Source organism: Aythya marila (assembly GCF_965140915.1).
Source record: "Aythya marila genome assembly, chromosome: 2".
NCBI classification, from domain to species: domain Eukaryota; kingdom Metazoa; phylum Chordata; class Aves; order Anseriformes; family Anatidae; genus Aythya; species Aythya marila.
Window position 1 is genome coordinate 37,217,651 of NC_139043.1, and position 24,555 is coordinate 37,242,205.

Below are 24,555 nucleotides of genomic sequence, written 5' to 3' on the forward strand. Positions count from 1 at the left end.
CTCATGACTGAACAGAAGATGATGGCATTTGATAAGATGTACTCCATCACAGAATTTTGATGAAGAACACGCAAAACTAATGAAAAAGGAGAAGGGGGAAAACAGAACCTTATCAAACAAAACTTCCACTTTGACAGCAAGTTTCTTTACAGGGCCCTACTCAAGCTCCACGAGACAATGGCAGGACTCCCAAACGCTGCAGCTGGCACTGGTCAGATACAAATTCCACAGAAGGCTTTGAAATGTCAAAATACACATGCCTAACTAAATATTTGCTTTTGGCTCTACATATGTTAAGGACAAAAGTTAAACAACGATCGCGGTCTCACACTGGCCACTAAGTAGCATCTCGATGTTAGCCTTAGCTTTTCCGTATCCCTCTTGTTCTGATGCAGTTGGAGGAGAAACAACTGCCCACATTGCTGTAGTGCTACACCTTAAATGGCTAATGTCAGTCTGCCTTAATAATCAAAACAATTCCTAATAGATATAAAAAGCTTATGCAACATTATCTTGCATAATGTCAGAGATGCATATGAGGATTTTAATAGAAAGTAAATACAGTAACCGCATGCTGTTCAGATCCTTGAATTTCACCCAAGTTGGAACAAACTCAATTTATCTTCAGTACAATTTTTAAAAGTCTGCAATGCCTGGGTTCACAGCACCACAAACAGGACACATAAGCAATATTTCTTATTTTACAGGTCAATACAATCACTAGGCTTCCCTCTCTAAAATCCATTCTTAAGCCTACCTTTGGAAGCTCCAAACTATTTTCTTTAATTGTCTAATATAAACTAGGCTCTATTTCATGTAAAAAGAATCAAACTCTACATCACCCGTAACTAGTCTTACTTTCTAAAAAGCCCTGATTAAACTGTATATACAAACTTCAGAACTACAAACTGCAGAACTAACATTTGAAAGAAATATAAAATTAAGTCTTTAGTAACAACATACGTCTAGAAAGCTATAGGAATACAAATTTCTCCACTCCTCTTTAAGGATTAAGTGCCTTAAGTGTACCTATAGGCCTTATTTTTGGCTATTACATAAAAGCTCTAGAATTTACAGCTCTTGAATTAGCAAAGTTTTAAAGTGATTAGTAGAGCAGAAAGCTGTATCAAAAACAAAATTAGACTGTAATCAAAGCTAATGGAGTTTGGTTTTACCTGAAAATTAACATCTTCTTTCTTAAATATTAGTGCTCGAACTTCATCAGGATCTCCATTAAATATAGCTTGAACCAATGGTGGCTGAAATGAAAAAATACATATGTTAAGAACATAACTCCATTCCAGTTTTTAGCAATACATGTATGGTGTTCTGATAGATACCACAAACACAAAATGAGGACAAAAATCAAACATTCCAGGCAGTGAAATCAAGAAACCAGAGGCAATATTTAGAATTGAAAGAATTGCAAACTTTAAAAAGCTCAGACACGCAAACACACTCTAAGTCACTGCAATAACCAATGAAACATATATATATATATAAAATATTTTTTTTTAAAAAAAAGACTAGCTTATAACAGTTGAAAATAGAACCCCTCATAATAAAATTGGGGCTGTTATTACATACCATGAATTCTACACAATATAAGTAAACAACCCTCTTTTTGCAATAGCAAGTGACTAAACTTACTAGAAATTTTTCACCTGTTTAGAAGGAGTGAGAAAGCAAAGTGCATCAGATAAGTATGGCAACAAATTCACACTCACACGCATCTATTACTAAATATAGCAGGACTTCTTAGTAAGTAAGGAAAGCTGCTGAGATATGCCAGCAAGATTTTAGTCAGTCACTTAACAAAATAATTTAAAGAAATAAAAGACCAGTCCCCACAGCACTGACCATTTTGCATAAGTGATAGCTTGAATCTAACAATTACATTTAGATTAAGGCTTATGCTATTTTTCTGTTTTAGCTTATAACTGCTGTTGCTCAATGTACATTGTACACTGTATCACTTCTCAAAATAAACACAGCATATAATTGCAATATAATCCTTACATCAGTTTCTAAAGTGGTAGGGCATAAATGTACCACAGAGGAATGAGGAGTGGAGCGAGGGAAACACATTCACCAAGCCCTCTAAAAATCCTCTGCTGCTCTGCAAGTGTCGAGATCTGTCATTGCTGCACCAGAAATAAAGTTACACACAAAAGAGTGAGCTCCTGCAAATATTCATTCTACAATGAAGGTTCAACTTTTTCCCTCTTTAGTGTAGTCAGCGTTGCTGCCTCATCTCGTTTCAACATCATGCAAGCTCGCATTAACCTTATGAAAGTTTCCCCTCGTGTTTGCAAGAGCATTATAAAAGAGAAATATGCCAAGAGACAACACGCCTTACCAGCACGTTTCCAGAGGGCGATGGACGCAAAGATATATTTTCCTGAGGCAATTTGGAAATAAACGTGGGAGCATCATCTTCCTCCTCCTCCAAAACAACAATACAGACCCGACTCATTCGATCCGTTTGGGGAAGCAAAAGCCAACAAAAAAACGCCAGCGACTGTGTTTCGGGGAGCAGGCTGCAGGTGTCACACCAGGGAGCGCATCGGAGGGGCTCTCACCTGCCTCACACACACTCACCGACTTGCTGGCGCACAGCCGATTAAAAAAGGACATGGCAATCCCCCCCCACGCTTCATTTTTTCAGGCTGAACCCCCCCCGAGCCGTTCGGGAAGTTCTCCTCCTCAATAAAACGCCGCGAAACATCGAAACCGCAACGGAGGGGCTGCGGAACAGCGGCTGCCAATACCCCTCGGTCCAGGCCGCTCGCGTCTGACAGCTCTGCCCCCGTGACAGCCCCGCTGTAGCCGCACGCCTCTACCCACACAGGGCTGGCATTGTCACGGGAGCCACGACCCCGCTGTGCCGAGCACCAGCGGGGAACAATCGCCCCGGCGGAGACGGCCGCGGCTACAGCCGGTCCTGCACCGCCAGGCCAGCAGCAGCGGGCTCTCCGCTGCCCCAAAACACAGGTGGGCTCTGACCCTGCTGCGCTTCTACGGCTCCATCCCTCGGCGGCGAAAAGAGCCCGTCCCAAAAGGGCATCTGCTTCCCAGCAGTTGCTCAGAAGGCGGAGAGAGGGGAATAATTCTTCCCCGTGCGATGGAAATATCTGCAATGTACGGCGAGGCTGCGGTACATTTACATGCGATGAGTCAGAGCCCGGGGACAATGCAACTCCTCGGATAATGTCGCCGGTTTAAGCCAGGCTCCCCAGATGACAGGAACACGAACAGTTTTTACTCCCTCAGCGCCACCAGCGATGAGGAGCGTCCGTCTTTCCTGCGCCAGGCAGCAGCCGTGGCTCCTCCATCAGGGCAGGCGTCAGGATGAGGAAGGAGGCTTCAGCACAACGACCCAGCCACCGCACGCAGGAGCTCAAACTGCTGCCCGAGACTCCTGCTGCAAAAAGCAGCTCAGCACTCAAGTGGGTCTTTTGCTCACCACGTGAACGCAGTTCCCGTGATAGTCTTCATTCAGATTGAACGGAGGAGAAAAAAAAAAAAGGAAAAAAAAAATCAGGCTCCGTGCATCTTCTCCGAGCCAACTTCTTTATTCGAACAGCTGTCGCTGTGCCAACCTGATTTTCCTCTTCGGTTAAAGGTTCTGCTTATCAGTTGTTGTTGTTTTTTTTTTTTTATTTTCCCCTGACGGGCTGAATTATATGACCAGCTTATACGAGCCTGCCCGTCCGAGCGGAGCGCGACGCGCAGCCACAGCGGCGGCGCTCCAACTGAGCACCGACTGCAGGCTCGCAGGCTGAAATGCCTCGTAATGCTCACATGTCACACTCACAGAGCCGAGCTGCTGCTCGCAGTGCAACTTCCTCTGGCACACCAAAAAAAAAAAAAAAAAAAGGAAAAAGGCGCCCTTTTTGGGGGCAGTCTTTGCAGTTACGCTTGTGCCAGCTCTGTGACTAACTGAGCCGAAAACGTAAAATTTCTGTAACTGAAGCAAGAGCGCCTGTTTAATGTTTTCCACTAAAAGCCACAGAGAAATCTGGTGTAAGTGCCCTGCTGACTAACAAGGATTTTGGCAGTAAACAATTCCAGCTTTTAACTGCTTTCATATGGCACCGGACAGAGCAGCACCACAGCCCTTGCTTAACTCCTTGAAGACGAGGAGCTCCCCCCAAAAATCCCTCTGAAGATGAAATGAAAATAAAACCACTCTTAACACAATCAGGTGACTGCTAAAAGCCAGCCCTTAATGACCAAACCCACGGCTTTCTGCAATGAGTACAGACAAACATGCCCTGTCCCTGAAAAATATACCCAAGGTATAATCAGAATATAATGAAGCCCTGCAAGTTGCTAAATAAATATTTCAGCCTGAATCTGCTGAAGCAGTGCTGGTTTGTGGGTGTATTATGTAAATGGCTGCTGCCAGAGTCGCTGGATAAGCTTCGGTGCTGGGGAACAGAGGAGGGCTTTGGTTGGTGCCGCGCTAGGTGGAGGCACTGACAGCATCTTTCCAGGGCTGCTCCAATCTCCATTTGTCAGCAGAGAGAACAAGTTGAACTTCACAGCTCCTCCAGAAGCCATTCCTTCTCATATCTTCCATATTAATCCAGGCAGAGAGAATGGCAGGTTGAAATGGTGCATTAAGTGGGTTGGGTATTAAGAGACGCGGTGAATTCCCATCTTTGGGGGCCACGGGAAGGAAGAGCTCATGTCACCACTCTTTTAAAATAATGCCTACAACAGCTTCGCTGCAACAGAATAAATTGCTTAGGACCAACCTGCTGACAGCTTCACACAGATGAAGGTTGTTATAGGTGCACAGGAGTTACCTGGTCTAGGGCTCCTTGAGCTCAGGACGGTTGGCGTGGCAGAATATAACTCACGTTTCTGATTCACTACGAAATTTCAGCTAAGATTCAAGTTTCCCAAATGTTCTCATTTACAGCATATGAATAACACTCAACTTTATAAATGTATTCTGTTCATTACACGGGGTCTGGTTATTTTGCAATTTCATACTTCTGGTTTTAATCACAAAAAGCAATGGTTGGTACACTGCACTGCTTTGTTGTAGCATTTCAAAAAAAAATTATTAAGAATAAATAGCACAGAGTCATATGAATACATATGAACATTCATGTTCTCCTTGGCCACAGCAAAAATCATTTAAATAAAAACTAGAATATCCTCAAGGCTCATCTATTGCAACACCCCGCCGTCTGCTAAGGAACACGGAGGAGAATAGCCTAGAGGATATTTTGCCTTTTGTGAAAAATGCCCTAGGGAACAGACACTGCAGTTTACTTGCGTAAGTAAAAATTCCTTTGGGAGAAAAAAATAAAAATCATACTTTAAGTCTACAAGCAAAGTACACTTACGAAATGCAAACTTGATTTTCATACTATATACGCAAGCATGCATTTGTTAGGTAATGGTATTCCTGCTACACCTCTACATTAAGTGAAAATGAACCCTTTCCCAGAGCTGAAAGGTTTGTGTAGCAAACAAAACCTGAGTTCCATGCTTCTCCCTTGGAATCACCACTACACAACTAGACAGGTTGCTAGATAGACGATAACACACAATTCAGTTTCATCTATCTGAAACTGGTCTGGTTTTGACCTTGGCAATTAACACTCCAAAGCGGACTTTAAAAATATTGGTTAGAAATTCAAGAGTTAACATAAAAAGTACTGGACTTTGCACTTACTGTATTATGAAAACTCAGAAGAGTCAAGAATGTTTTCATCTACTCTGGTAATTATTCCAGAAATCTTACCTGTAATTGAAATAAAACCAACTATTTGCCAAAGCAAGTTAATGTGTTATGTCTTGCACAACGCAACGCGTTTCTGAATGGTGACATTCCGACAGTCAAAGAGCTAAAAGCCAATGCATCACAGCTGGCACTAGGAAGAGAAGCAGCACAACCGAATCAATACTATATTGATCCTGATGGCATTATAAACCGTGGAAGTAAGCAGACAAAAAACCCACTCAACACTACAAATGTGTGTATGCAATTACTTTCATACCCAAAGGACAATTCACCTCTAGAAACATTTAACGTTTGCTTACAGTGAACCGGGGCTTGGAGGATGCTTAATAAAACCAATCCTCTCCCCTCCCACCCCCAGCAATTGGGAGCAATGCTTTCAGCTCATTGGAAACACCACCTCTACCCATCTCTTCCTCCAGGTTCAAAACATACCCAAGGTATCCTCTGGTTTGCAAAATACGAGTTTTTAATGCTGCCTAACAGCTAGTAACAGCTATTCTAAGAGTCAAAAGCTTGAGGTCACAATTCTACTGAAAGAAACCAAAGCAAAGTTTGAGGATTTCACCGGATTATATAGAAACTAATAATTTTCAGAGATTGAGAAAAGATAATAGTAACAGAATGAAGGCAGGGTGAATTCAAGAGGATTAATTTAAAACTCCTCTCCCTAAACTGACCTAGGAATCATAACAGAACCTCACAAAGGTATGAATAAAGAATAATGTATCTCTTAAAATATACTTCTCAGTTAATCCTAATAAAACTAAAGTTCAGTGGGTCATCAACATCCATCTTCTCCAAAGCCCTCGAAAGTTTCTAGATTAAATTTCGTATAAGAAAGCTTATTAAATGAGTAGAAGGAAAGAAGAGTTGAGTATAGACTAATCTTAAAAGAAAAAACACATTTCTACTGGGACTTGGGCGATTTGACAGCATCTGTGATATCTAGTTGTTTGCAACATAAAATCTCCATACTCAACTCTAAAATTTTAAGGAGTAAAATATATTAACTTCTGGCAAATTAGAAAAAATTGTCATGGTCAAATAATTTGTCTTTAAGAAAATCAAGTTCCAAGAGGCCTTCATGGGTGGATATAAAGAAAGCACGTCGCAAAAATGCAGCCTGCAGACTAAAAAATAGATGACAGCAGCCACATCTGCACCAGGCAGAAACAAAACATGAACTTGGAAGCAGCTAAAAATAGTAACCTTTTCTATAGATCTACCCTTTTCTCTAGGAATTGATGAGCAGAGGACTGTACAGCAGTGCTGTGGATGACACTGAAAACCTCAGTGAAGAACATTCAGTCTCAATAAACCCACCTAAACAGAGATTTCTACCAGCATTTATCAAGCTTTTTTTTTCCTCTGGGGTGAGATTAATCCAACTGGTTTCACTTTGTATTTTGTATAATTAATGATCTAGGAAAGGAAGGAAATTGTTCTGCCTGGTTCCAGTAAATATGAAAAATTTTAAACCAAATAAAATAAGGCTTTTATTTTATTTTTAAACAATCTGTATCAGCTCTGCAAGTCTAAGACATAAGCTACGGGTCTCCTCAGAAGACAAAGATCACTCATACTACTTGTACAGCTGTCCGTGCACAAGCATGGTGCACAAACAAAAGATAAGCAGTTTTTTGAATAATTTAACTACAGTATTTACTAAAGTGTTCCCCGCGTATAAGCAGAGATGAGTGTTCAGCATCACCATGAATATAAAGCTGCAATACTTCAAGCAGCCTTGTGAGTCACTCGTCTGAAACTCTGCTGTTTCCTCCCTGCTCCTGAGGGAATGAGGTGGAGTCAGGAAAGAGAATGGTCCAAGGCAATAATAAATTACCACCTTTCTTCTCAATCTTGTCCCATTTATTCCAGATCATATGCACAGCTGGGATGCAGAAAAGGAGACTAGTTTTAACCTCTAGACACCACATTTCTGCTTCCCAAGACAACTAATTTAGCTTTGCGTGCACCTCCCAGATGCTGTAGGCAGGTCTTCTTTCTCTCATGAAAGTACATAGCCTGAATCGATCTACAGAACTACTTTAATTCAGAGAAAACAGATGACTACATAAAAGTTTCTAGTTAATAATATCCAGTAACTGAATAGTCATTTAAAAAAAAGAAATCTGATAAAGAAAAAAAAATCTGGCATTCATTCTAAGTTCTCTCTTTTGGAACAGGATTTGTGAAAAACTACTCATGTAAAATGCATGTTTGTGCTTGAGATTTAAACTTAGTTTGTATGCTTAAGAAATGCAAACTTTGTAAAATACTTCCTAAATATCTGATCAGAGAGCAATAAAGTATCTTAAAAGTGTTAAAAATGTACTTACTGATTTTCTGTTTAAGATGTCTTATATATTTTATACATCTAAACAATATGCTGGTAGAGAAACTCTCAGCTGATCTATAGCACATTACAGACACCACAGTGATTGTAAAATTAAAAATTTTGTTACTGATACCCAAAATATGGAGTCTAGCTGCCTCAATCAGAAAAACAATGAGAAGTGAGCACAGACATTCCTAAAACAGATGGAGGGAAAAATAAAAAAAAAGGAAAAAAAGAAAACAGAGAAGCAAGGGAAATACAAGAGTCGTATTTCTTTAAAGACATCTGAAGAAACAGCATCTTCCCTCCTGATTTCTAGCTAGGATGCCACCCAAGATACTTCACTTTTTATTAAGGCCAGATTTTACTTCACTGGCAGGGCTATCTTTTTTTGTGCTCTTTAGAGCGTAGCATACAACCCTGTAACCAAAACCAGCCCGCTGTTCCTACATTAACCAGCAGTTCCCAAAATAAAAGGCCTCCACAGCCTGACTTGAGGCTCTCGAGGTACCTCACACAAACCTGTGGCTCCTACTGACCCAGGGGCTGGATCTGCCTTCAGAGCAGCAGCTCTGTGAGGGTGGCTCCAACACTCCGCAGCTGTCTGAAATAACCACCAGAGAAGTCTGACAGTGGAAATGTCTTTGTATAAAATTAATTAGGAGTCAAAACAACTGCTGTTTCAGGGAAGGTGGTCTGCAAAATGATGCGCCTGGGTGTATATGTTGCTGCGGACAGTTAGGCCTGTACCCATGAAGAAAGGCAAAGCCGTACTTTAGGCTGTGTGCTGCTGTGGGTTTGGGGAGGGGAGAGGGTGGTTTTAAAGCCCCTTTTCTTTTGGGGAGAAGGTAAGTGACAGCAGATGGCTTCTGACGGAAAGAGGAGAAGGCTCTCTAAAAAACATCAGCTCAGTCAAAGGGAGAAGTAGGCAAAACACCTCAGTGTTTGTTAAACCCACACAAAACCACAATTATTAGACATGGAAGCTCTTTTGGCAAGTATGACTGCCTTTCTAAAACGTTTTCGTAGCATGAAAAGCAAGGTCCCCAGACCAGTCACAGGTATTTTCACCTGTCAGCAGAGCAGGGAAGTCACTGGACAGTAGGGTTACTGCTGGCCCTTTCAGTTCCTTCCAATTCAGACCACGTCCACAGCCTGTTTTGCGTTCTGGCGCTGGAAACGGCATCAATTATATTTTACAATAATAACCAGAGTACACTGCCAGGAATAATTACTGAAGGCAGCAATTTCAGCTGCGCACACCAGCTCCAACAGCAGAGCGCAAGGAAACAAAACAGAAATCAAAGGCTGGGCCTCAGCAGCCCCTGTTTGCTCTCCCACACGTCGCCCATTCCCTCCCGGCAGAGCCCTGCCGGTTGCTGGGAGGTGACCCCGGGCAGGAACGCAACCAAAAACCCCAACCAGAGGCTTCACAACACAGCAACCCGCTGTCACAGCTGGCTCCGACAGCCCGATGCTGCAGGAAGGGATGCTATTGAATCCTCCCTAGGAGAAGAAATGGATAAAGGGAGTTTGTCCAGAGCAAACGAACGACCGCAGAATCCCGAAGCTTAAGGTTTGTATCACCGACCAGGCTGCCGTGAGAGCATTCGTGTCAATGTGCACACGCACTTATAAATAAACTAAAACATGATCCTACTAAATCATATTAGGGCAGCTGGTAAAACAACTAAGAGAATTCCCTTTGGGCGCATGCACAAGAATTAGTACATCCTCTTTGATCTCCTTCTCTCCCTCATCTACAGTCATGCTCTGAAGAGGAGCATAAGAAGAGATGATTTGATGTATTTCCCCTTTGAAAATTTGTTCCTGCAATACTACTGAAGCAGAAAAAAAAAAAAAAAAGAGAGAATCAAGCTCAATTTATTACAAAAACTCGAATGATGTCACAAGAGGTCAACATAACATTGCCTTATTTTTACCATACAATAGGTCTGCTTTCCTTTCTCCTGAGGCTTGCAAACACAGTACACAGTCTGGGCTTCAAGGGCAGGTGCAATGTACAAGATCACCACAGGCCTCTCCGAGGCTCCATCCTTGAATATCAGTAGATGTCCACAGGGTTTTCTCTAAGAAGTGTGGCACAGCGTGCTTTTCTTTTTTTAATCTTGCGTATTTCCCTCCCACATAAGATGACGAACACATCACATTTGGTCTGTAAGGCCAGCCAGCTTTCCTACTGAGACTCATTTAGCTGTATGTGCTAGAAAAGAGTAACCTTTATCCTCACCTTGCTTTTTTCTTAACCTTGTTTCTTTCAAAGGCTGGAAACACTCTTAAAGTAAAGGTAGCAGCATGGGAGCCACCCCAGTTCAGCACTGGACAGTGCTGGTGTTGAGATCCAAAGTTGTAACACCCACGCTGTAGCCAAGAAACCTGGAATAAACTTTATGATAATGTTCATAATAAAATAAACCCCTGCCGCATGGCAATCCAGCTGTGTTTCTGAAGAAGCAGATAATGGACAGGTGGATTTCTAGAAATGAGCTCCTCTGCTGCCTGTGACTAGTGGCCAGTTAAAGCAGAGGTTGTGACAGAATCAAAGAGGTGACATCTAAGAAATTTCACTGCAGCATGTTTGAGAGCTTGGCATAATAAACAAATAGGCTTCTCTTCTCCAACTCACATTAAAGTTTTTCTTTTCAATACTGATCTTTTTTTTTAATTTAATGCAGATTTGCTCATCTGTTCCTTTTCCCTTTGCTTCCCCCTGTAAAACTAATTGGCCAACTAAGTTTTCTCATCACCATTTCTGTTCATACACTAGAGTATCTGTTGCTTCTGACTGTCTTCCAATTCACACAGAGAGAACAGGGAGACCTAAATCTGACTGTGAGCATGTGAAATTATGGAAGAGATTTGGGTTTATTTTTTTTCATTTCTGCAGGCCAGAACAGTAGCAGGTAGCTGTACAAAAATATAACAGGTAGCAAATCCTGATGGTCTAGGATAACATCCAGAGGTCTGAGAAAGTGATTCTCATCCCTGAATTTTTGTCTCACGCCACTTACAGAATTCAGGCAAGAAAGTCAAATCCACCATGCCAGTCAGCAGAGGGCTTTCACAGTTTTATGTCACCAACCACATGAATCCCCGTGGTTAAGTTGTCATGGTGACACAATGTTTGCTTTCATACGTTTGTCCGAAATTCCTATGGATTTCCCACCAGGCCAAAACCAGCAGCAGCTGGGAGGACACCACTAACATTTAAGCAGTTGAGTCAGAAATGCATACTGCTTCCGTCCAGACTATTATCTGGGAAACACTAAAAAAAATGATTCATACCATTTTGAGTTGTGGAAGGGTGGAAACAAACATCACATTCAACTATTTAAAACTTTCAGTGATGACTCATGTTAGCTTCGGATGTTTCCAGAATCAGCTCCCTTTTCCAAGTAGCAAATTGCTGTTGACTACTCGAGAAAATAAGCTGTTGACTACTCAGGCAAACAAACAAGATGGATTCACTTTCCACAGAACTATTCAACTATCAAAGCGAGAATAAAAGGGGGAAGGGTATCCCCATCCCCCACAAGACACCACAAACAAAACAACACAAAACTCAAGAGGCTTGGTCAGTCAAGGATACCTCTGTAGGCCAAAGTCGGAAAGGCCACCACCTGACAATTGACAACAGTGCTTCTGTACTAGAAATAGGCCTTAAAATGTACATGTTTCACACCAAACAGCCACAAGGCCTCAGAACTTGTTAGGTATTGTCTGGTCCCAAAACTTTTTAAGTTAGATTTTAGCTGTATTTGCCAAAATAGTCTTGGAAATGTTATTACAGCAAGCCTGTTACCTGTCTTGTCTTAGTAGGGTTTTATCTTGGCCTATGTTTTGCTTGGACTTGCACGGTTGCATGGTTTCAGCAGCCAGTATGGCCAAAACATTAATCCAGTCCCGGGAACAAGAAGACATAGCCAGCTAAGAGTGAGGAATAGCTTGTGAAAAGCTAAGAAAATAGCACGGAAATACATCCGAGAAAGTGCTATACAGCACTCATTGGGCCTCCAGTGATTCAGTGACCATGAGGGGAAGTAGCATGGGTTGGACTGAGGAGAAAAAAAAAGAAACGAAAAATGGGTAGGAGCAACTATGTAATGTAGGCTGCTTTCTTCCCCACACAAGAAGGGCACCAGGAAGAGGATGCTTTGCATGAAAGCAATGCCCACCCAACACTTCCCAAGTCTGGCCATCTTTGGAAAGAAAAGTCAAAATTAGCTTCAAGGTCTGCCTATTGTTCACTCAGAAGCATAAACCTGATGTAAATAGAAGAATTAAGAAGCATTACCAAGAGGCAACATTTTATTTAGAATGACAGAGTGATGGAAGCAAACATTTCTCGGAAGACTGTATGGTTTCTAACATCCAAAGCATAGCAGCTCTTTGATTTTTTTTGTCAATGACAGCAGAATATACTCCTTCAAAACAACTGTTTTCTATTTTGGTCATTGCTGAAACTACCCTAATAGGAAGGTTTTGAAGTCAGTAATAGTGGGGAGAGGAAGAGACTGAGATACTACGTGGCTCCAAAATTCGTAAATTTAAGAAATTGTTGCCTTTAAAACCTCCTGTTCAGATTTTCCTACTCATTAGTCATGTGACAATACAGTCTTCCTCTGATCCAGACTCCCCCTCCCTGTCCCACCCATGGAAGAATACTGTTAGTGGATGGGTTTTCTGTTTCGTTTTTTTCAGGATGGGGTTTTGGAGGAGAGAATACTGAATACATGGATTAATTTTCTTTAAAAGGTTTTCTACAGTTCATTTCAAATCAGATTCTCTCTGCAGAAGAGTTAAGAGTTCAAACAAAATGATAGATATTTAACTAGTGTAATACTACAATGCATGTAACATTCGTACCAGTGCAATACTTTGAATATGCAAATTCCAGTAGATATGAATAGAGAGGCTGTGACCACAGAAACCACAGTCCAGCTCACTTGCTCACATCTGGAATGTTTGTTTTTTGTTTCCATACATACCAGGAACTCTAAATACTATATACAAATGAGAAAAATGAATTCTGGTTGCTATGGATATCAGGGCTTTTATTTTCTCTCTGTTCAGGATGCAAACACTGGGCATCACTGTATATGAATTCTTCAGATTCTCTTCACGACAGCGTGGATCAACAGCTGCCTCACGTACCATGGCTTGCTGTCTGTGGTATTTTTCCTAGAAATATTTAGGAATCCCTTACGCTTCCATCATGTCCAAGGAGCTCCTTTCTGGCAACTGGAACCATTCTGGAAAACACAGCTGGATAAAGTCCACATATTCACACACACACACACAAACACTACTACGGGATGAGAGCGCTTGTCTGAACCTTCGACAGCTGCCAAAATGGACAGCTTTTCCCAAAACTCAGCAAGGGTTTACAGCAAGGCTATACAGCAATAGCCAAAAAAACTTCTTACTCAGCTGCTTCAAACCTCGCAAAGTCTTCTCCACAATGCTCACTGGGGTTGTCGCTTCCAGGAGGGCTGCTAAACATCGCCCCATGATAGCAGCAGCAAAGTGACATTTATTCTTAGAAGTTACTTCTGTTGGCCTTTTTTAATTCAGTAACTTGGAAGGGAAGATAAAAAAAGAGCACTTTCCTTAAGCAGCCTAAGCATTCCAATACTGAATAAGTTTCATAAAATATAGCAAAATATTAATTTAGAACACTAATTAAATTTTTAACACCCCAGAAAGTTGTATTTTTTTTTTCCTATTTTTTAAAGTGAGTTTTGAGGAAGTGGCTGAGTCTGATTTTAACTGCTGGCCACCAGAGATATTCTTCACTCCCCTCTTCCCTGCATGATCCTTGCTCATTCACATCCCCTTCCTGTGCCAGCACAGGCATTCGTGTGATCTAAGCACCTCTGTTTTTATTTTCTTGGTGATAAATTAGTTGAGCCAGCTCATCATGGGATGACAGCTGACACAGAGAAGCAGTGGGAGCATTCAAACTGCTCAGTGTGATAGAAAGTGATTCAATTGCTTTGCAAAACCTCACCCATCAGCAGAGCTCCCTTCATCAACAGCAACCGATCAGAACTGCTTCAATCCTTGGATCTTCCTTCAAATACCACAGAGCAGCTTTCCTGAAACCTGAACTTTTCCGAATTTAGACATCTGTTACAACCACGTGTATCACTCTCAAAATTCTTTCCAATTATACGAAAGCCTAGGGGAAGAACTTGAGTTTTACTCTTATGCATCAGTATATAAACCACTGCTAATGTGTTTGTTTCTTTGAAAAGAAGATAGTTCGCATTGCAGAAATTTCACAATTATGCTAATCAGATTGCCTGCATAGTGCTAACAACATTTATAAAGCATACAGAAGAGCAGGCTACAGAATTTTAGTTCTTTTTCCAAAACACACACACACCAATTATGCATGCAGAATCCACAGCTGGTAGAATTAGTTTATGTACTTATTATATCAGACATTGGAAATGCAGAAAAAGGTAGTTACATTACAACTTTACACAATCATCCATACATGAATTAGAAGTTAAACTTGAGATCTTTTAAAATAGGAATGATTTGTTCCAAGATCTTGGTAACACTGGCTTCAATCAGTCATTTGTTCCATTAAGATGACACCAAGAGGAGAACTTGAGAAGTACATCTTGGCGTTCCAAAGAGCTAACAAAATGCTTTGTAAGGGAACACTTCTAATACAGAATCAGAAAGATTATGCCAAAACACAATGATACATAATACTTACGAATTCTGTATTATTTATTTAAACCATAAAGAACATAAGCTTCTATAACCTTGCCTCTAAAATCCATAGATTTAGCTATCTCAGAATCTACAGATAACCAAATTACATTCAGCAAACATGCATACATGAAAATGGAAAGTGTCTCTTCAAGTATTTGCAGAACTAAGGCTACAGAACGTCTAGTATCCAGTCATTTTCTACTACTTTTGACACGATAGCTCTCATTTTATAAAAGCACTATTTACATTTTATAAAAACCTGTTTTTTCAAAGAGTTTTATGAATGCATTAGCTACCTGTTTAGTAACAAAAAGTTAAGAATGTATTTTAGAATATTCCTAACTATTTACATCATATGTGCCAGGTTGTGCAAAGTCTTCCCCCAAAATCCTCTGCTACTGCAACCAGCCTCCTCAGACCGTGTGACAATCAACAGAAAACACTACTGAATTCATGAACTACATTTTTAAGCTACGCTAAAAAAAACACACATGATTAGAAATATGCAGCATTTCAGTCACATAGATAAACATATTTTGAGTCTTTACCAGCCACTGTCACCTTCTCTTCTGTGTGATTTCAGGCCCTGAAAAACAAAGGCCACTGACTCCCTTTTTTCAGAATGAAGTGTTCATTTCCCATGTTTCTTCTTGGAGGCACACTGACACCTCATGGACATTTTAAAAATGTTTTAGGGACTACTCTTTCTTATTTCTTCTTTTTTTTTTTCAGTGTTTTTAAAACCCAAGTAACTTTTTTTTTTTAATACTATGTTGACTTCTTAAGAAATGCACACAGCATTATTGACTTATTGCTAAGTTCCTCATAACATAAATACTTAGCATTCGTACTGGATGAGCATTGTGAGGATCCCACTAGCATGGGACATGAAGACAAGGTACCTCTCTCCAGCTCCAGCCTCTCCAAATTAAAATTGCAGAGAAGCAACCACAGCCCCTGTACCTCCCTGCAGAACAGCTGAGACTGAGAAGAAAAATAGGATGGATGTCATATGAAGGATGAGATTTGAAGCCCAAACTAGCTCTGAATAATTCTCTGTGGCTATGCAGAAGCACTTGACCCTTGGAAGTCCATGAAAGCCTCCACAGATACACAGGATTACCTACAAACATTAACAGATTTGTGTAGATTAAATCTTGTTCAGTTCATAGCAAGGTAGCAATAAGCCTTATTTAGCACTGTTGTACCATAGAAAACAAAAGTAAAAGGCAAGGTTCCCTCCAGATTCTCATTCTGGAGTAACAGCGTATTATCCTGCTATTTATTCCATTTATTCCTTCTGCCATTTATTCCTTCTTCGTTGAGGAAAAAAAAAAAAAAAAAGGAAAAAGTCTGTAGTAATTTATGTAAAAAAAAATCATACACAACATGTAAACTGGTAAATAAAATGATAATGTCTTCAACAGATTAAAAGGAGTAACATAAATATAATAGGCCTATAATGCTTATTTGCTATGGGCATTATGAGACTCCTCTAAATTACTGTAGAGCTAATTAAATTAATGATACCCAGGAAATACTAATATTCAGGAGGAAGAAAAAAAGTCAGAACTCTTTTGAAATATTTTGCCTTACCTAAATATGCAAGACAAAGCCACTTAAAGGATTTTATTAGTTCTTAAAAATGAAAAGAAACTCCATTATATCATTTCTTTAAAGTTGCTCCTTCAAATATTCTTGATCTTGTAAAAAAAAATAAAAAGAACACTTTCATTTTGTTTTCTAAAATACTTGAAGCATTCCTCCACACATTTAAATCCTCTCTGACAAAAGCTGGGATGCTTTGTCTTTTTTTTTTTTTTTTTTTAATAAAAAAGCTATTAAAAACAAATGTAAAATAAGTCTTTGCCTCGTATCTTTCCCATGCCTAAGGGAAGAGAAAAAGAGTGAATACTTGAGAATCTTTTACTTAATACAAGCTTTGCTTTACATTTCTTTTGAAGTGGAATTCCTGTAGCATTAAAATCAAATCAAGGAGGACAAAAGGATTCTCTTTTTACACTTTCCGTCCCAGAGGAACATCCTCTCAAGTCCTCATCCCTGAGGACTCCTGGCTTTTACAGAGCTGGAACAAGCAAACCGCCAGTCAGCATATTTTCCCGACACATTCCCAGCCAAAAAGCAGCAGCTGGTAAATTCCATTCATTGTGGAAAGAGTATATTTTTCTGTCATTACTATCACCATCTGGTCACCCAGGGAAATACTACACCCTCTCCTGGTTTATGAAAGATTAAAATTAGGTCACCTTGAAATATGCACTTCAGAAAGAATCTGATGCAACAGCCTATGAAAACAAAAGCTTATTTTGCTCCATAAATATATATCACAGTGCTGCTAGCAACATCTGCAGAAACAGTAGGCTACGTTAAACTAAATGGTAGACTCTAAACATCCGACCTTGTAACTCAGCCACACTGGTCAGACTCAGCTCTTCTGCATCAGGTGCCAGACTCGGTGAAAGACCACAGACAAATTTTTAGCCAAAAAGCAAACAAACAAAACAACAACAGCAACAAAACACACGCACAGCTATTACTATGATTAAGAGAAAAAATAATTATCTTCATCAGTTCAACACAGGCTTATAGCAGCACGCTGTTTTGTAGTTGGTACATTAACTTGAGGAACATCAAAGAAAGATGCACCCCTCTGGTACCCATTACTCACACGTAATAGATTTGTGGTTTGTGTTTTATTAAACAGCTGTCAAAATCTGCATAAATTTCCTCAAGTTAAGGTCTTATCTGTATACTACAAGTGTTTTCAGCTAGCTTGTAGCTGTCTTGCAACCTAGTTTTCTGAATAATTTACCCCAAAAGAACACCTTCCAGTCACAAACACCTCCCATAGCCTGTAAAAATGGACTAGCAAACTGCACCCAAAAACTAATGACTCGCCCTTCATCAACTGCAGTTTGTGGCAGTCCTTTAGCTAGCACTGAATTTTTAACTAAGGGCGCACATCACACTTATATTTGCATAAAAGCAAGACAAGGCACATCAGCAACCACGACTTTCAGTTTCCTAGCTAAATTTATATTAATCTTCACCTGTATGCTGCTCCATCCCCAAAGACAAAATTAGAACAAGGGAAATCACCTGTTCTCCCCACCACCTGGAAGTCAAGACATTTTCCCCTATTAGTTTTTGATGCACTTAAATTGTTCCAGTTTGATTCCTATCCAGGATAGGAAAAAAAAAAAAAAAAAGAAAAAAACACAAAAATGGAAACGATCAGACGAGAGGACAGGTCCGCAACCTGAAGCTTCATAAAGGCTCTGACTCCTGCCACATTTTGGGAGATACCTACCCCACAAAGCAGGTTTGCCTCTGGATTCATACCAACACGAGGTTAAGGAACTAAGGGAAGCTGCTTCAATGCCATAAAAATACAACTGGCACCAGCAGCACAAAACACAACTCACGTGATTCTTACACGTACCTAAGGAAATCCACTTGACTCTGCAGGGAAATACCCCCAATTGACTCCTTGAGGAAATGAGATAAAGCCAAGTTCCTTAGGGCACTACAGCAACAATACTACGGACAGTTTCACTCCCAGAAAACAGTGAAATACAGCCACCGTTCTCCCCATGAGAATTAACTTACAGCACACCCCCCAGAGAGGCATAAAATGTCGTAAAGTGGTTTCACAGCACACGTCGATGTGAGCAGGGAGCTCTGCAAATCTCAGCACGTGCCCTAGTAAGGGATGCCCTTTTGTAACCTACTTACACTTCTGTATCAGTAAACTGAAGCTTTTTTTTTTTTTTTTAATATATTTTAAAGAAAGGTATCAGTTTGTGTTTAAATATCAACAAAACCATTCATATTCAAGAACAAAATAATTTTTTTTAAAAAATACAAATCACTCAAGCCAGCTTTCAGCTTGAAATTGTCTCAACTGCATGGTAAGAACTCCACCTATACTCCAGTACCTCCCAGTACCTTGCTCTGAGATGTATCACAGCTTTGTTCTTCATCTTGAAAGTCACACGGTGAGGGGGTAGAAACGTATACAGAAAGCTGCGTTAGACAGCAAGCAAGGAAGGACTTAATGAATCAAGGCTTACATCCCCCACCTCTAAAGAAACAACTTCCAGCACTAGTATAATCCCTCCCTCACCCAGCAAGAGGAAGCTGTGGACTATGGGGAGGGTACTAACGTTATTAACTCTTACACCTGGCAGCAGCTCCTCTACTCAGAAATGTACCAACCCACAGGGAACTTCTGAGAGGCAAAGTGCTACCAGAACTGGCCTATAGCACTGTTACAGGTCCCACAGCCTGGTGCCTTCAAACGGGAAGAATACAAGCAACACACCTTTGGATGTGTTTTGCTGCTGTTGGCCTGAGTGCCACAACCTGCTCGATGGAGCCATGGGGAGCAGGGCAGGATCGTGCCGAGCGAGAACAGACTCCAGCTTTCTAACTTGGTGGTAGCAAGACAGAAACAGCCCTCTAGATGTTGGGGCATTCCGAGTGCAGGTTTCCTTTGATATAGAAGTAGTCCAATTAAAAATATAGAGAAATATCAGAACTGGTGAATGTTTAGTTAATTAAACGTTCACGTTACCTGCTCTACTCTTCCCTTTAGTTGAGGTGCATACCAGGCAGCCTGCTGATTAAAATTTGCTTCAGTCTTCCTTCAGCTGTAATGACTGAAATGTCAGTCTGAAATGACTAACATCTCAGGTAAATTTACTCCAAAAGTCAAGCACCAAAAACTTCAAGACTTCTCCAGAATCAGGAACAGCTTACATAAAACCTGCTCTTCCTCAGTCAGCAGGTATGGGGAAGACGACATTCACATCTTCTCTAGGCCCAGATGATTTTGGCCCCTGTGGGAGGTTTCTCTGCCCCCTCAAGGCACTGAAGTAATGAAGACCTACTTGTGTAGTTTTTTGTTTGTTTGTTTTTAAAAAAAAAAAGATCCCCACCAACAACCATTTGCTTTATCAGCTCAAGGACTAGAACAGTTTTTTCCCATGGCCTTGCACAGCCCCAGAAACTATCAAAATAAATACAGGCAACAAAAAAGGGCCATCACAAAACAGATGATCTCATACAGCTTGCTTCTTTTTATGCCATAAGATTTAAATTACGGGGCACAATTTCCTGACAAGTTTTATATTCTGTTTATTCATTTTATTTACGTGCCAAAACAACTAGTTACTGTAATTACCTTTCTCCAACCATGCATAAGATGGAAACACTGCGTACACGTTATGAAGGTAGCCTGTGTTGCAGTCATTACCCAGGTCTTTTGGTTTTCATCATTATTTCAACAGAGGTGTTCTGTTGTATCTAGGTTTAAATTAAAAAAAAAAAAAAAAAAAAAAAAAAAAAAAAAAAGCAAACAAAGAAACACCCAAATTAAATGTTCTTTAAATGTTCTCCCTTTGCAAGCAGAATTTGTGTTTATCCAAACTGAAAGGAACACGGGGAAACTTTTTTTATTATAAATCATGTTTACCCTTGACTTCTTCAGGCATTCCTATTTTCCTTATCGTATTAACAGAGATAAGCAGGACAACCTCAGAAAGCAGACAGCTATTTCGCCCTGGTCAGAACTGGAAGGTGTACTGCTATTTTCCATGAAGCTGGAATTTCACTGTCCTGTCACCTGGGCCAGTGGCTGAGTGGTTTATTCTAAATGCTGAGGGTTTAGTCACTGTGGTGCAAGATCTTAGCTCTCACTGCTACCTCAAACTAGATTTTATTGCATTAAAATTAGCTTAAATTACTAAATCAAGCCAGGAAATCGCAGAATGAAGTAACGTGCAACCTTGACATATTTATCTGAAGTGGAATAAAGGCACTGCTCAGTTACAACATGACCACACTATCTGTGAGTTAGTGATTAAAGAAAAAAAAAAAGAAGCATAGTCTTAAACTAAGAAGTCTATCCACAATTTCAGTTCCCATGGATCTCTAGGAAGAATAGGATGATTCAGAGAACTGGGGTTGGAAGGGACCTCTGGAGGCCATCTGGTCCAAGCCCCAAGCAGGGACACGCAGAGCTGCTTGCCCAGATTCCTTCACAGATCAATTCTGCGAGGTGGGCCGCAGTGAAATCCATGTCATCCAACAGACTGTGGGGTTCAATAGCCTATAGTGTCATTTCAATGAAATAACATACACAAGTGGAGATTATGAGAACAAGGAAATACAAAACAGACAACACACCCAGCATTTAATGAAATTATACAGAGATTTCACACAATGCAAAATGTCACATAACCAGATGCATTTACATAGCATGGGAAATATTAACAATGGAGTTGGAATGGGCAAAGAGAAAATTAGTTCCTAATTTATGTGAAAAGAAAAACAGTGGTTAAATCCTCTTTCACTAGGCTTAAATATAACCCAAGAGATAACGAGTTGGATATATTTTACAGGAACGACTACTGTGTCACCTCAGAAGTAAAGGCTTTAAGTATGTTAAAACCGTTGTTGTTGTTGTTTATTGTGGCAAACAATAACCATGCTTTCAGTAATTATTAATATTACTCCTCTCACTTGCAAAACAGGAGGCAGGTTGAGGTGATATTCCAGCACCACGTGGGAAAGAAGTGCAGTGTAGTCAGAAACACAGTGAGATCCTCTGTGCCAAAGAAGATCTCTGGAAGTTTCAATGCTTTTAAATATGCTGTTGTAATCTTCGCTGCTAATGGTTTTTATTGATTTTATTTATTATTTATTTTGGCGGGCCAAAACACAGGAATCGGTATTTTTCCCTCCTCCTGTCTGTGCTGTTTAAGAAGGAAGCCTAGCCACCACAGACTCCTCATTTCCACCCACGAGGAGAAAACAAACAAACCAACCACAAAGCAAAAAACCTCAGAAGATTCAGATTTCCCAGCCAAGAGCAAGGTAACAGCTGTGGCAGACAGGTACATAACCTCCCAAAATAGCATGGCAGACTGCAGCTTTAAGTGCTTCATTACAGCATTGCTTAGACAAGCTCTAATGGTAAAAGTAAAAAAAATAAGACAAAAACAATCTTCTGGCACCCTTCCAAGCTGGGCAGAGTAGCAAGCTGTGTTTTTAGCCCCAGTATAGCAAGGATAAAGAGGGACTGCCACTGCAGTTATGTGTCCCCAGGCCTCTCTCTGTGCTACCACTGCAGTTATCTGACTGCCCCACGAACTGACCTAGGCACGCAAACAGGTAGAAGGCCACGAGAGGTTTTTCCATCTCACCTCTCCAGACTGGCCTGCTGTGAGATTAGCTGGACACCGGTGTGCGAGAACAGCTGGGAAACTCCCAGGGGCAGGAACATGAAGGGAACCGACTACCTTTGACAGCAAGGGCTTGAAGCTTGATCAGCTTCACTGTCTTCTTGAACAGCACTTAGGGTAGTTTGCTGCTCTGTGCAGAAGCATCTTGGCTACTGGTCTCATCTACAGTTGAGATATTTAATCGTGTTCCCAAATAATACTAAAATAAAGGTTTACTTTGTTTATATTCTAGAAAGAAAGTATAGTTTCAGTACTCTTCTATTTTTAGAGACCTCACATCTGCAAGGGCCAGATGATAAATAGCATAATGTAATCAGTAACAATTAGGAGCAACATGTCATTTTTTCCATAATTTCTGTGCAACCCCATCAGTGCCCACTGCACACAGAAGGCAAGGCAGAGTGCCCAGCCCGGACACACGAGCCACACAGCCAGGAGGTCACGCTCAGCATCCTGTGCCCACCCTGCTTACTCTTCCTGCAACACTCTCCCCTTGCCCACATCCATACCTTTCATCTTACCAGCCAATTTTTGCTTATATTAGCACAAATAGGTAGAGACCTTAATGCAGAAGGCACTGGCACAGATTCAACAATGCCAACATCTGAAAAAAAAAAAATGGGAGTTACAGTACTTCTCTCTTCACTCACCTATGCAGACTTGAAGGGAGATAGATATTTGAAATTTTAACCAGAAAGTGTTCCGACTGCTTGGCCTGCTCGCAGCTACAAGGCAGTACTTCCAGTTGCTCAGATCCCTATGCAGCACCCCACTGCTCAGACTTGCTTTAAACACCTTTTTTCTTTGGTGCTGAAAAAAAGTCTTTGAGCTTAACATACGTGTTTGCAAAGCGAGTGAAGAAGATTTTTTCCATCTACTGATGATGTGAATAATTATAACTGTTTCTTCTTCAAATAATGTTACTTTGAGTACTGGTCAAAATATTAAACGTAGCCATTAACTTGGTCAGACTTTTTAAAAGAGATCCTGAACAGAAATATCAAACAGGATTCAAAACTCTGTATCTAATAAAAAATGCACATTCTCAAATCTGACAAATTTTGTCATCTGAACTGAGCATTTCTGTGCTTGGTCTTTAGGTTGGATTTGTACTTATGTGATGCAGTGAAGAGAACAATCCCCACTTCACCCCAGAACTTTTGACAATTATCTTTCATCTCTAAACCAAATAGCAAAGAAAATGCTTTGTTTTGATGATTCCTCCACCCTAGAAATTTCAGTCAGATTACCCAAGTAGTTATGTTACTCCAAATAGTATTTTCGAATATTATATGCAAAGGGACACCATAAAGTAATATTCGTCTTCAGTTTAAGAAACAAGATTTGAAATTACTCTAAAAAAGCAGCAATATCAAGCTTTGTCACTTGGTGGCAGCATACCAAAGAAAACTGTACCACTTGAGCCACAACACAGAATTTCTGGTCAGCACATAATGCATCTCTCAGAGGAGTGCCAGAATTCCTGGAAGGCTCTGGTTACTCCACAAAGTTAGGACAGTCACCTAACTTTTAAAGTTACTGACTTCACACTCGAGTAGACATTAAAGGCTCAGAATTAAGAGCTTTGCTTCAGTCCTTCTGACTTTTACAGGTTCACCTATCCCTGCCAAAATTGCCAAATTCTTGCTAACGAGGATTCCCAAGCTGGATTCCCATCAACCACAACACAGAAGCACTGCTGGAAAGCCAGAGAGCACTACTGCTGTCTGAAAAGGCCTACTACCAGCACACCAGAAACTCATTACACCAACTTAAATTTCCCATACTAGTATCTCTTCCATCCCTTGAACTATTACACGTGAAAGGCAACACCACACATAGCAAAGACCTATCAACCAGTGCTACTGCAGCTTATGACAATGAACTGAACCTGACAGTCTCTACCTATTTAAGAAGAACATTAAGGAAAGAAATTAGAAATCAGATTGAATAATTTAACAAAAGCACCAAAAAGTGTTTGAAACTCCCACTACTGAAGCAGGAAGATGAGATGAGAACTGCATCCTCTTATTAATGTAGCAAAAGCTCATTACCACATGGGTAACACTACCAGGATACCTGTGTTTTCTCATACACCTCTTGTACAGAGACATGTACAAACTCGCATGTTTTACACCTGTAACCACATTGTAAACAGCTTTATTTTGCAGTATTTGTACTCATGCCAAACTTACCTATGACTAACAGAAATTACGATACGCTATATCACATTCATACAAAATTTACAGTTCTTTAGGATTTATTTGCTGTGTATTAATTCTTGATTTGTAAGAATTTCAAGATTTTAATCACAAGTGAAGTCATTTCTTTACAGTGGCCCTGCCCAAAACAACTAATTAAGCTTTTGTACTACTGTATTATTGTACCCTGTGTAAGCTGGTGTTATTCAGATACTAAACCTCTGGAACAAAGAA

General features: G+C 40.4%; 1 protein-coding gene across 3 annotated transcripts in view; it reads right to left on the minus strand.

Annotated features, from left to right (window-relative positions):
• Nucleotides 1–24,555, minus strand: part of ANKRD28 (ankyrin repeat domain 28) — a 117,273-nt gene that overhangs the window by 75,030 nt on the left and 17,688 nt on the right. For 2 of the 3 annotated variants that reach the window (XM_082753979.1, XM_082753980.1), the window contains exons 1-2: nt 2,360–3,742; nt 1,176–1,259 (exon numbers count right to left, since the gene is read on the minus strand). In XM_082753979.1, coding sequence (XP_082610105.1) covers nt 1,176–1,259; nt 2,360–2,476 — 201 coding nt within the window. In that variant the 5' untranslated portion in view covers nt 2,477–3,742. Of the gene's footprint in view, nt 1–1,175; nt 1,260–2,359; nt 3,743–24,555 lie in introns of those variants that run through there. The other variant, XM_082753981.1, reaches the window with a different exon arrangement.